The sequence below is a fragment of the Eumetopias jubatus genome, unplaced genomic scaffold (genome assembly GCF_037043125.1).
Source record: "Eumetopias jubatus isolate StellerSeaLion01/CBP00866 unplaced genomic scaffold, mEumJub1_p1.0 scaffold_10, whole genome shotgun sequence".
NCBI lineage: Eukaryota > Metazoa > Chordata > Mammalia > Carnivora > Otariidae > Eumetopias > Eumetopias jubatus.
The window spans coordinates 64933002-64944274 of NW_028274816.1; the positions used below are offsets into that span (position 1 = coordinate 64933002).

Here is an 11273-nt window from a genome sequence, read left to right on the forward strand (position 1 = left end):
CCTGGTTTTGACTGGGCTCAGAGGCTCCTATACTCCTAGCCTTACCAGTAGCCACTCAACTCCTTGCCCGGGGAGGCAAGGGCAGATGAAGCAGATGCAGTGCCCATCCCTCCTACATCTGGGATGTGGGATGGCACCCATCTCCACAGTATCTCTAGCATTGCAGGTGCAGCAGACGTAAAGTGCCCAGCCCTAGCTGTAATAGTGCCCTGCAAGCTGTGTCTGGGAATGGAGAGCCAAAAGCTTCCTTACCCCACGGGGCCTGTGCATCTTGCCCTTCCCAAGGTAGACAGGAGCTCCTGAATGGGAGACACAAAGTGAAGGGTGATTTGCAGGGAATTCGCTGCCGGATCAAAAGGCCATACCTGGGAACCCTTTGGAAGTATATGAGGCCCATCGCTGGACTCAATGATGAGCCGGGCTCTGCCCTCCCTCCGGGTGGCTCTGGCTGGGCCACAAGGCCTCTGTGGGGCTCTTTGATATGGGGCCAGAGTTGTCCCTCTTCTCCTAGTTAGGGCAAGGATCAAAGGGGGTGATTAAGGGTAGAGTGCCCAGCACGGTGCCTGGCATGTAGTAAGCGCACCCAAAGTGCAGAGCCGTGTCACTTTGGAACTGGTGTGGAGGATGGAGTGGGGAGGAAATTGGAATCATATACATACATAACTATACATACTGCTATGAAAGAATCATGCTGCTTGCTCCAGGCCTCTGGTGGACTCCCACCTATGTGGCGGTCACAGGGAATTATGGCCGCACATTTGGGTCTCACTCCTTGATTCCTCCCATGCAGCGGGAGATGACATCCAGCCTGGAGTCCTCTGACAGAAGAGGAGCTCTGGCTGGACCACCTTGCTTAGACATAACATGATGAGGTCCCCATCTGCCAAGCACAAACCAGACGAAGGCTGCCAGGGAATCCCTCCTCCTTCCAAGGGGAGCCGTCTGCATAGTGACTAGGAGCCACGCGGGGGAAGGGCAGGCAGAGGCTCTGCCCATGAAGCCCGTGGCCATCGGCCCCGGGAGGGTCACAGGGTATGCCGAGTCCCTCTCCTGAGGTCCAAGGAGGCCAGAGGAGATATCTCCAAGACCGAAGGGAGGAGGCGGGGCCAAGCTACGCTAACGGGCGTGCAAACACCCAGAGGGTACCAAGGGCTAATGAAGCCCCCTAGGAAGGTGCAATGAGAGGTCCTGGGTTCAAATGTTACTGCCACCATGTTCTGCCTGTGCCCCCGGGGAGTCACTCCCCCCACCCCCGCTCCCCACTTTCCAGCCCACCGAGGGAGGCGGAGCAAGGCTTCCGATAGCCCACGAAGCAGCTGGGTCACATGAGCGCTTCATTCCTGTGTTTATTAGCACTTCGCCAGAACCCATTACTATGTGCCCACTTGAAAGGGTCAAATAAAACGAGTCGGGGAAGCCTGCGGACGCAGTACCAAGTGAGGTTTAAGAAAGACTACAACCGTTTCTTCAGGCTTCCAGAGGCGCGCGCGGTCACGAGGCCGCGCGGCCCGCGTGCCGCTTGCGATGCTCGTTGAGGTTGGAGCGCTGGCTGAAGGCGCGGCCGCACTCGGCGCACGCGTAGGGCCGCTCGCCCGTGTGCGTGCGCCGGTGGCGGACCAGACTGCAGTTGCGCACGAAGGCCTTGCCGCAGTCTCGGCAGATGTAGGGCTTCTCGCCCGAGTGCAGGCGCTCGTGCTGGCGCAGCTCGGAGCACCCGCGAAAGGTCTTGCCGCACTCGGGACAGCCGTAGGGCCGTTCGCCGGTGTGCGCGCGCTGGTGCTGCACCAGGCCCGAGCGGCCCTTGAAGGCTTTCTCGCACAGCGGGCAGGCGTAGGGCTTGGCGCTGCTGTGCGTGCGCTGATGCCGACTCAGGTTCGAGCGCTGGTTGAAGGCCTTGCCACACTCCGGGCACGCGTAGGGCTTCTCACCCGTGTGCACGCGCCGGTGCTCCACGAGGTGCGACAACAGGGCAAAGGCCTTGGTGCACTCGGCGCACTCGTATGGCTTCTCCCCGGCAACGGGCACCCGTGGAGGCCCCTGGGTCCCCTCGCCACAGTCCCCACAGGGCGGGCACCCCAAGAGGAAGGACCTCCGGGCCAGGGCCAGGCTGCGGCGGTGGCGCTCGGCTGAGTGTGTCTTCTGGTGGCGGTAGAGGCCGGAGCAGCGCACAAAGGCCTTGCCACACTCAGCGCACTCATAGGGTCGCTCACCGGTGTGGATGCGCTCGTGCTGCAGCAGGCTCGAGGTGCGCGTGAAGGCCTTGCCGCACTGGTCACAGACGTAGAGCCGCTGGGCCGGGGGGTCAGGGGCACTGCAGCCAGGACCTGAGGCCCGACCACACTGAAGACACATTAAGGGGCCCTCAGCCATCTGCAGCTGCTTGTTGGAGCCAAAGCGCTTTCCACACCGCGCACACAGGAGGGGCTCCTTTGCCATCTGCATCATTTCCTGCGAGGCCAGCCGGGCCCTCCGGGTAAATTCCTCGATGCAACTGCAGTCCTCCAAGGGGTTCTGCTGAAGGACGGTCACTTGCAGGGTCTTTGGGAAGGTCTGGGTGCCTGTGCGCCGTTCATGTGACCCATCCTCTGTGTGGATCTCGGACAGCTGGGTCCTGGGGCAGCACCAGCACAACACCTGGCCTCCACAGTGATCACACACCAGGGACTTTTCCTCAGGGGGTGTTCTGAGATGCTGCATCAGGCAGCAGTTGTGGCTGGAGGCCCTGGTACCGACTGGGCACCAATAGGGGCCCTCCCCAGCATGTGGCCCCCGGGGAGTGACTAGATCAGGGTCCTGAGAGGAGGTGGGGCCACATGGCTCTTGTACCAGGGGTCCTGCTCCTGCACTCAGGCGGGTCCCTGGACTGGGGCTCACACCAAGGCCCCAGCTCCAGGAGCCTCTGCCTTGGGGAGCCATCTTGCCGCCTGCTGTCCCTCCATGTAGGTCTCCCTCCTGAGAGGGGCGTCTCTTAGCTGGGTCCTCTGCCAGGGGCCTTAGCTCCATCTTGGGCCTCTCCTCCTGGCCCCTGTCGGCTCCCTGGAGATCTGCCTTGGGGATGCCTCCCTGCCTGGAGTTCTGGGCCCGAGCCTCCATCCTGGGGCCAGCCCCCAACACAGTGTCCTGGCTGTAGGATCTGGAAGAGCAGAGGAGAAATCGAGGTTGGCAGTTCCCAGGAGGGGAGTGGGGAGAACTGCCCAAGAATAATGACGCCAGGACTGATGGGTTTGCCCCCAGCTTTCCGTAGCCCAGGGCAGGAAGAGAAGGAATGACATCAGGCAGTGAGAACCCTGGAGCCCCCTGCTCTGACTCCTGACACCTGCCAAGGTCTAGAATGTCACTGAGGCCCCAGAGAGCATTATCCCTCCTCTTTACCAGTTGCTGGAGCACCATCATCCTTGGCTTGGGACCTCAGCAGCCCCTCCCTTTAGCAAGACATACCCCAACTGCTCAACTGCCCACTCCCCAGAATCACATCTCCACTCCAGGAACCATCAGCTTCCTGGCAGCATGCCCTTCTGACTCCCTGCCTTGACCTGGCCCAACCCCATTCACCTGCCATCAGCCAGGTCTTCTGGGAGGTGTGAGATGGGGCTCATCTGACAGCAGGGCTGGACAACAGGTCTGCCCCTCCCCACTTTTACCAAGCAACACTGTTTCTCTCAGGTCTGGCAGGCTCATCTACAAAATGGGTATGATAAATGTGAATGTAAACAGCTGAACTTGGGGGCCCTGATCATTCCAGCAACAACCAACACCAAGAAGGCCTGATGCCTACTATTACTATTTCCAAATTCCACTGTGGTTGTTAGTCTTCTATTGCTGCTGTAACAAATTGCCACAAATTTAATGGCTTAAAGCATTGCAAATTTATTAGCTCACAGGTCTGGACAGAAGTCCTAAAGCAAGGTTTCAGCAGTGTTGCTTCCTTCTGGAGGCTCAAAGGCAGGATGTTTGCTTGCCTTTTCCAGCTTCTAGATGCCACCTACTTTCCTTGTTGCATGGCCCTGTCTTCCATCTTCAGAGCCAGCAGTGAAACATCAGACTCTGCCCCTCCTACCACTATACAAAGACACTGTGATTTACACTGGGCCCAACATAAATAATCCAGGATAATTTCCCACATCAAGATCCATGATCATCGCTCCTAGTCCCTTTCGCTGTGTGAAATAACGCATTCACAGGTTCTAAAGGCTAGGACACGCACATCTTTTGGGGAAGGTGAGGGGCGTTGTTCTGCCTACCACAGTGGCTCTTTCTGAGCTCTTTGTATGGTTTACTGGGAAGACACAGTGTATGATTCAAGATGCCATTTAGGTGAAATAAAACTGAACGTTTCGTCTGCAATCTTCACGGATACACAAGTAGCTCAGAACAGTCCCATCTGGGTGAGGGCTTGCTTAGCAGGAAATAGCTAAAACATGTAGAGTGGGAGGGGGTGACTCTGATGTGCAGCAAACGTATACGGAGGCATCAGGGAGAGAAGGCCCATCTGGTGGGTAGGAATATAGAACAGGAAAAGCACAGGGGCACCTGGGTGGCTCAGCTGGTTAAGCATCTGACTCTTGATTTTGACTCAGGTCATGATCTCAGGTTTGTGAGACTGAGCCCCGCATGGGGCTTTGTGCTGGGTGTGGAGCCTGTTTAGGACTCTCTCTCTCTCCCTCTGGCCCTCCCCACCTCTCTCCCTCTTAAAAAAAAAAAAGTTCTAGAAATTTGAGTCTATTTAGTGAAATGGTTCTCACCAACTCTCCCTTGACCAGCTGTTGCTTTTCTGTCATTTTTGCAAATTTCTAACAAGCATGTGGCTGGGGGCACCAGTGGCTTGAAATAACATGGCTTGGAACTAAAAAGAATCAGGAAGCATTTAACCAAGTCTCTCTACACGTTTTCAGCCAAGGACACTTCAGAGCAACTGGATGTGGTTCTTTTCAGGATGCTGCTGCCAACCATCTTTGGTGGATTATTTTGCCCTTGGACATCACAACCACAATGGCAGAAATAGGTTGATGGTTAGTGCTCTGGAGGAAAATGTTTTGGGAGTGAAAATTAGACATACTGAATTGGTTAAAAGTGAAAATTGCAGAGTTGGACACGTTCCCCAGATCATGAGGGGTCAGAGAAGCTGCCCGGCCATCAGTGCTCTACTCTTCAGGAGGCTGCTTGCTGGAGCGTGGGAAGCTGAAGGGCCCACATTAAGGGTGGTTTGTCTGGTCACATGTTCAGCAAGTAAATAGTCTGGGGCATTTTCTAAAGAAACAAAGGTGGCAATAAGGACAAGACCACACCGTGACCTGAGGTTTCTCAAACAGGCCTCACTCCAGTCACGTGATAACTACCAACCCTCCTGTGACTTCCAGGCGAGCGAGAGTCTGGCCTTCAACCCAAGACAGATGAGGCCCCCTTTCTCCATCTGTACCTCAAAGCCACTTAGTGTCTGGGTTGACTAAGATTTCATGAGGCTACACTCTGGCCCATAAGGGTACTGATCCCTGCTGGCTCTCTCTCCCATGGGCGGCACTGATGGGGGCTAATACCTTGGAAATCCAACACCTGCCCCATTGTGGCAACTACCACTTTGTGCCTTTGTTTCTCCACCTGACAATTTAGCCACCTAGAGCTTGAGGCGCAAGCAGAGGTGCTCAGAGCCCCTAGAGTAGACTTCAAGAAGGCAGGAGGACATCTGGGTGACACTGAACAATGCCATATTGTACCCAGTGCCAGACTGTCCGTGGGGCCCTTACAGAGTCCGGCAGCAGGAAGATGTGAGGGACACATCTCCTTCCCAAACACTTATGGGTTTGAGTCCGAGGATATTCTTTTCCAGGTGGGAAAAGGCTACTATCCTACCCTGTCATTGTGTTTATGCCTTGTCTGCCTTGAGATACTGACTGTGCAGCTCTCCAAAAGCAGGTGTGGGGACGGACATGGGCTAACTGGGGAGCAAGCAGCTGTGGGCACCACCTGCCCACCAGTGCTGACTACCCTAACTGCAGATGGATAGGAATCTAACCTGCAACGGACACCATGCCCAGGGTTGATGGACCCGGGCTCCGTGGCCATGACTCCTGCAGAGTCCTCATAGGCCCCACCTAGGGAAGGCCAAGGGACCTGCCTTCTCGGGAACGTGGAGCTTGCTGTGCAAATAAAATAGACAAGCTAGGGGTCCAAGTTTCAAAAAGTGTCACTTGTACACTGGGACTGGCAAAGCCGTTGTACTGCATGGACCCACTGCAGGTGGACTGATTAGCCTCTTCCAGCGAGCTCTCCATACTCAGACTTTGTCCGAATGAGGACAGATGGGCAGGAAGATCTGGCAGGAAAAAAGGCAGTTGCCCAATGCACTCTCACACAGCTGGTGGGAATGGAAAATGATGCAACCAGCTACAGTGGAAAACAGCCTAGCAGTTCCCCAAAAGGTTAAACATGGCATTACCACATGACACAGCAGTTCCACGCCTAGGTATCTATCCGAGAGAAATGAAAACAGGCAGTCAAGCAAAAACTTGCACACAGATGTTCATTATAGCATTTTTCATAACAGCCAAAAGGTAGAAATAACCCAAATGTCCATCAATGGAGGAATGGATACACAAAATGTGGTTTATCCAAACAAGGGAATACTACTCAGCAATAAAATAGAATGAAATAGTAACACATGGATGGACCGCAGAAAACATTATTCTCAGTGAAAGAAGCCAGACACAAAAAGACCACACTGTATAATTCTATTTATGTGAAAAATCCAGAATAGGCAAATTCATAGAGACAAAGGGTAGATTGGTGATTGGCAGGGGCTGAGAGGGAAGAAGAATGGGGACTAATTGTTTAATGAATATGCAATTTCATTTTGGGGTGCTGGAAATGTTTTGGAATTAGACAATGGTTGCACAACATAGTAAATATATTAAAAACTAAAAATTGCACTAGTAACCAACCTGAATTGTACATTTTGAGATGGTTCATTTACGTTACATGAACTGTATCTCAAAAAACAACAAAGGAATGCACCCATGGCACAGTGTTCCTGCCTTCAGTGTACCCAGCTGTCTGCTGTAGAGTAGCCGAGGTGAGTACGCCCTGCAACATCCAGGATGTCATCTGAGCCCCGGCCATAGGGATAGTAATGCATGGGATGGAGAGGTGTGTGTGTGTGTGTGTGTGTGTGTGTGTATGTGTGTGTGTGTTTAACAATACTTTCGTAACGAGAAAAACAAGGTCTTCAAAACTGCTAGGTAAGAATAAAATATTAACTTCTCCCACATGCCCAAGGTGACTGTACACCAAGCAGTTTTCACATCAGAAGCTTAACCTCTATGTTAACAGCATTCTCCCCAGGTCCCAGACTTCTCTTCAACCAAGTGTCTCTTAATCCACTCATCTCAAGAAGAAAACTCTTGGTAGGAAGCTAGACACACCTGCTGTACCTAATGGGCAACAAGCTGGGGCATAGGGAGATGCTTTATGGTGTCTCAAGCCCCAGGGCACTGTCACCACTGATTTACAGATGGGAAGCTGTGACTTGGCAAAGGCAAGAGCTGTGACTTGGAAAGGGAACTCACACCCCATTCTGTCTGACAACGGAGCCCTGACCTCCACACCCAGGCTAGCCACTGGGTCTCCACCACCATCCACAGCATTCACCTTTTGCCTCTCACAGTGTGGGCTTCGCCCTCTGGTGGATGAGAGCTGTGCAAGGGAAGCCCATCCCATCCACCTCCCAAGCCTCCCCTGCACCAGCCCCCCGCCCCCCGCCGGCCTCTGCCTCTAGTCATGCAGGTTCTGCAGGGTTCCTTGTCTGCCTCCCAAAAGCCAGGGCGACCCCTTGCAGGGGGCCAGGTACAGAGCTGTTGGGGAAGCCATAAGCACTGATATGGGGATGATCATTCCTTTCCTCCTCATACAATTGTAACTCCAGGGTGAACTCTGGCCGCTCACAGAGAGGAGGGGACCCCCAGTGACTATTGAGCAGCAGGAAGGCAGGCACCCATATTTCTGTGCATCAACCCTGGGGAGGAACCAGGACTTCTACAACTATACCTTCTGGAAGCCCCATAGCCAGGATCCAAGTCCCTTGGGCATGATACCAGGTTGCTATGCCCCAGTGTGAGGGAAAACAGGATCTGGGTGCCTGCCATGCCTCTGCCCCAGGGCTTCCAGTAAATGTCTGCCTGCAGGGTCATGGTTGCTGGCCTCATATCCTGGTTTGCACAACAGCTGGTGGACCGAGCAGAGCCCCAGGCCAGCACCCAGCATGACCTCCTAGAACCTCAGGGATCCAGAGGCCAAGGACCCACCGGGCTGGGGGAACACATCTGGGGCGGCCTGGCCAATCCGGGACAGCCAATCACCATGCAATCAGTGGACAGGCCAGAGGATGGGTAGCCTGGAGTGTGATGTCACCCAGGACTGGGCAGGTTCCACCGAAGGAACTTGTAGTGGACTGAATGGTGCCCCCCCCAAAGATACATATACACCCTAACCCCCAGAATCTGTGGAGGTGATCTTAGTTGGGAAAGCATATTTGCAGATGGAGCTAAGGATCTTGAAATGAGATCATCCTGAATTCCCTGGGTGGGCCCTAAATCCAGTAACAAGAATCCTTATAAGAGAAAGAAAGAGCGAGGGAGAAGAGGTGGAGGCCAATGTTGGAGTGATGAAGCCACAACCCAAGTTACATCTGAAGCCACCGGAAGCTAGGACAGTTGCATGGGATGGTTTCTGCCTCAGAGCTTTCAGAAACTGGAGCCCTGATGATGTCTTATTTCAGACTACTGGCCACCAGAACTGAGAATAAATTTCTGCTGTTTTAAGCCACCCAGTTGGTAGTAATTTGTTATAACAGCCACAGAAAATTAATACAGAGACTGGTCCAGCACCCTTCATAGGATGAGTGGGTTTATGTGTGGGGGCTCTCCTGATCCCTGGTGATGTGGAGTCAGGTGACTGCTCAGTGCGAAGGGTCAGGTAAGACTGGGTGGTCCCAGGAAGAGCAGCAGCTCCCGCCTAGCAGGAAGAAGCCCTGAACTCACAGAATGTGGGGACCAAGGGTCACCCATTAGCCATGTGCACGGGGCATCTCCAGGCGGTCCCCAGACACCATGCTCCCATAGGTGGCTTCCTCTGCCCATCTACCGTGACAGAAACCTGCCTCCCAGCATCAGACACAGCAAGTGGAAGCTGCAGACCGTGGCTGAGTCTCCCTGCCTCTCTTGCCCTGCTCCCAGCCTGCACCTTCAAACTACCCTACCTGTCTGGACCTGGATGACCTTCCAGTCATGGACCCGGGATCTGAGGCCGAGCTCGGCAAGGGCTCCTGGGAGCCTGTCTCCAACCCTGCACTGCAGCCGTCCCAGATGTTCTCACAGTGACCTCCCATCTGCCCTGGGTGGGCATGCCCTGCACCCTGAGGGTTCCCCCAGCCTTTCTAACACTGTCCGGGGCTGCTGTGGAGCGGAGCAGGAAGCAAAGCAGCCACCTTCGGGCAAGCAGGGGCTGAGAGGTGAGCGTGTGCCGGGCTGAGCCCTGCAGAACCACATGACAACAGCGCATGGGGAAAGGTTCGTGAGGCTGGCCGTCCGCGGGGTTGGACACACTCCGCCCAGGCTGATAAGCATGCGTCCTGTTCGGCACGGCACAGCTGCACGGGCGGTGCACGGCCCGGCGGGGCGGGAGCACCCCGAGTGCGGGCACAACTCCGCTCTGCGCCTGTCCTCCCCACGAAGCCTCCACCGTCACGGGCCTGGCCCTCGGGCCATCATCGGTGTCAGGGTCGGGGGGACGCGGCGGAGCCGAACCGGGCACTCTTACAGGCAGTGAACGAGAGCAGCGCAGGCAAGGAGCAACGAACAAGGAGAAAATGAGTGCGGTGAGGAACAAACGCGGGGCGGCGTGAGAGCGTGGGGAAGAGCGGCTTCTGAGGCCTCTTCGCGAAAGGGACAGTGGGACTGCGACGGAAGAGGAGCCGCTGTCGGAACACAAGTCAAGGCCGGGAGGCGGGACCAGAGGCGCCAAGAGGGAGGCCGTGTCGGCCGACGGGAGGGTCTGAGCTTGATTCTGAGAGCCGCGACGGCGGGGCCTGGGCCTGGGGCCTCCGCACGTGGGGCTCCGTCTGCACGCGCAAGACGCGGTACGCGGCAGCCGGGGATAGAGCCGCCAGGCCCGCCCGGAACTGAAGGCCCGCCCTGCGGGGGCCAGCCCGGACCCTGGGCAGGAGGACCGGAAACGCGCGACGGAGGCCTCCGCCCCGAGCCCGCGCGCGGAAGGGAGGGGGTGGGCAGGCGGAGAGGGGGGCGGCGCGCCCAGCGCCCGGAGGCCCCCGCCTCGCAGGCCGGAGTCGCGGCTACGCGCCGAACGCCACTTACTCGCTCGGGGGCGGCCCGCGCGGGTCCCCTGGTCCCCGCCCCGCACGCAGCGCGGAGCCCTCCAGCCTCCGCCTTCGGGCCGCCGCGCACTGAGGGATCAGTGCCCCTGCGGGAGAGAGCCGAGCCCTCGCGAGGCCTGCCGGGAAGCGTAGTCCCGCCGCGCCCAGGAGCGCCGCGCCAGGACTCCGGTTGTCATGGCAGCCGCGGCCCCTCCACCCAGGAGGCGCGGTCTGACTTTGCGTTGTCGCCAAGGAGACGGCGTGCGGGCCTGACTGGGGCCGTTCCGCGTGTCCGACCCCGAAAGGAACGGCCATTCCCACCTCTCTAGAGAGGAAGAGTGGGGCTGATGCTGGGAGCAGCACAAGGGAAGCACCTCCCTACACTCGTTGGTCAGATACAGCGGGCTTCAGCAGTGAGAACCGGGTCGTGCGCGGCACTGGCGAGGAAGTGGGACCCTCACACGAGGAATCCAGCTCCCTCGAACTGTCAGGTCGCTGGACTGGGGCTCACGCCAAAGCCACAGCCCTGGGAGCCTGCGCCCTAGAACACTGTCCGGCCACCTGCCACCCCTTCACATGAGTCCCCCTCCTGAGAGGTGACTGCCCCGGCACTGTCCTCCACCGGGGACCTTGGCTTCACGGCAGGTTTCTCCGGAAGTCCCAAGGCAATTCACTGGGAATCAGCCTCAGGGACTGTTCCCTGCTCAGCACCCTGGGCTGGAGCCTCCATCCTGGGTCTGGCCTTCGATTCAGAATCCTAACAGCAAGATCTGGAAGCGCCAAAGAGAAATGGAGAGACTGGCAGTTCCCAGGAGGGGAAAAGGGTGCCAGAAGTCATGCAAGAAAACCCCAGCAGCCGAGGAACCTTGGACGGCTTGGACAGATTTCCTAGAGTCTTGAAAGCTGTTAAAAG

At 56.6% G+C, this 11273-nt stretch overlaps 1 protein-coding gene across 3 annotated transcripts; it reads right to left on the reverse strand.

Annotated features, from left to right (window-relative positions):
- Positions 1-1329: 1329 nt before the first annotated feature.
- Positions 1330-10565, reverse strand: ZNF837 (zinc finger protein 837). 3 transcript variants are annotated; one of them, XM_028093302.2, is made up of 2 exons: positions 10362-10565; positions 1330-3133 (listed from the first exon to the last, which is right to left on the reverse strand). In XM_028093302.2, exon 2 carries the CDS (start codon positions 3091-3093, stop codon positions 1492-1494), a length of 1602 nt encoding a protein of 533 aa, XP_027949103.2. In that variant the 5' UTR covers positions 3094-3133; positions 10362-10565; the 3' UTR covers positions 1330-1491. The 3 variants fall into 3 exon arrangements, with proteins under 3 accessions (XP_027949103.2, XP_087883126.1, XP_027949104.1); XM_088027000.1 differs by having other exon boundaries at positions 1330-3678; XM_028093303.2 differs by lacking the exon at positions 10362-10565 and adding an exon at positions 3553-7146.
- Between the last annotated feature and the right edge of the window lie 708 nt (positions 10566-11273).

Coding starts and splice junctions, on each gene's coding strand:
- ZNF837 (XM_088027000.1), bottom strand. CDS start 3,393: ATGATGGTGCTCCAGCAACTGGTAAAGAGGAGGGATAATGCTCTCTGG.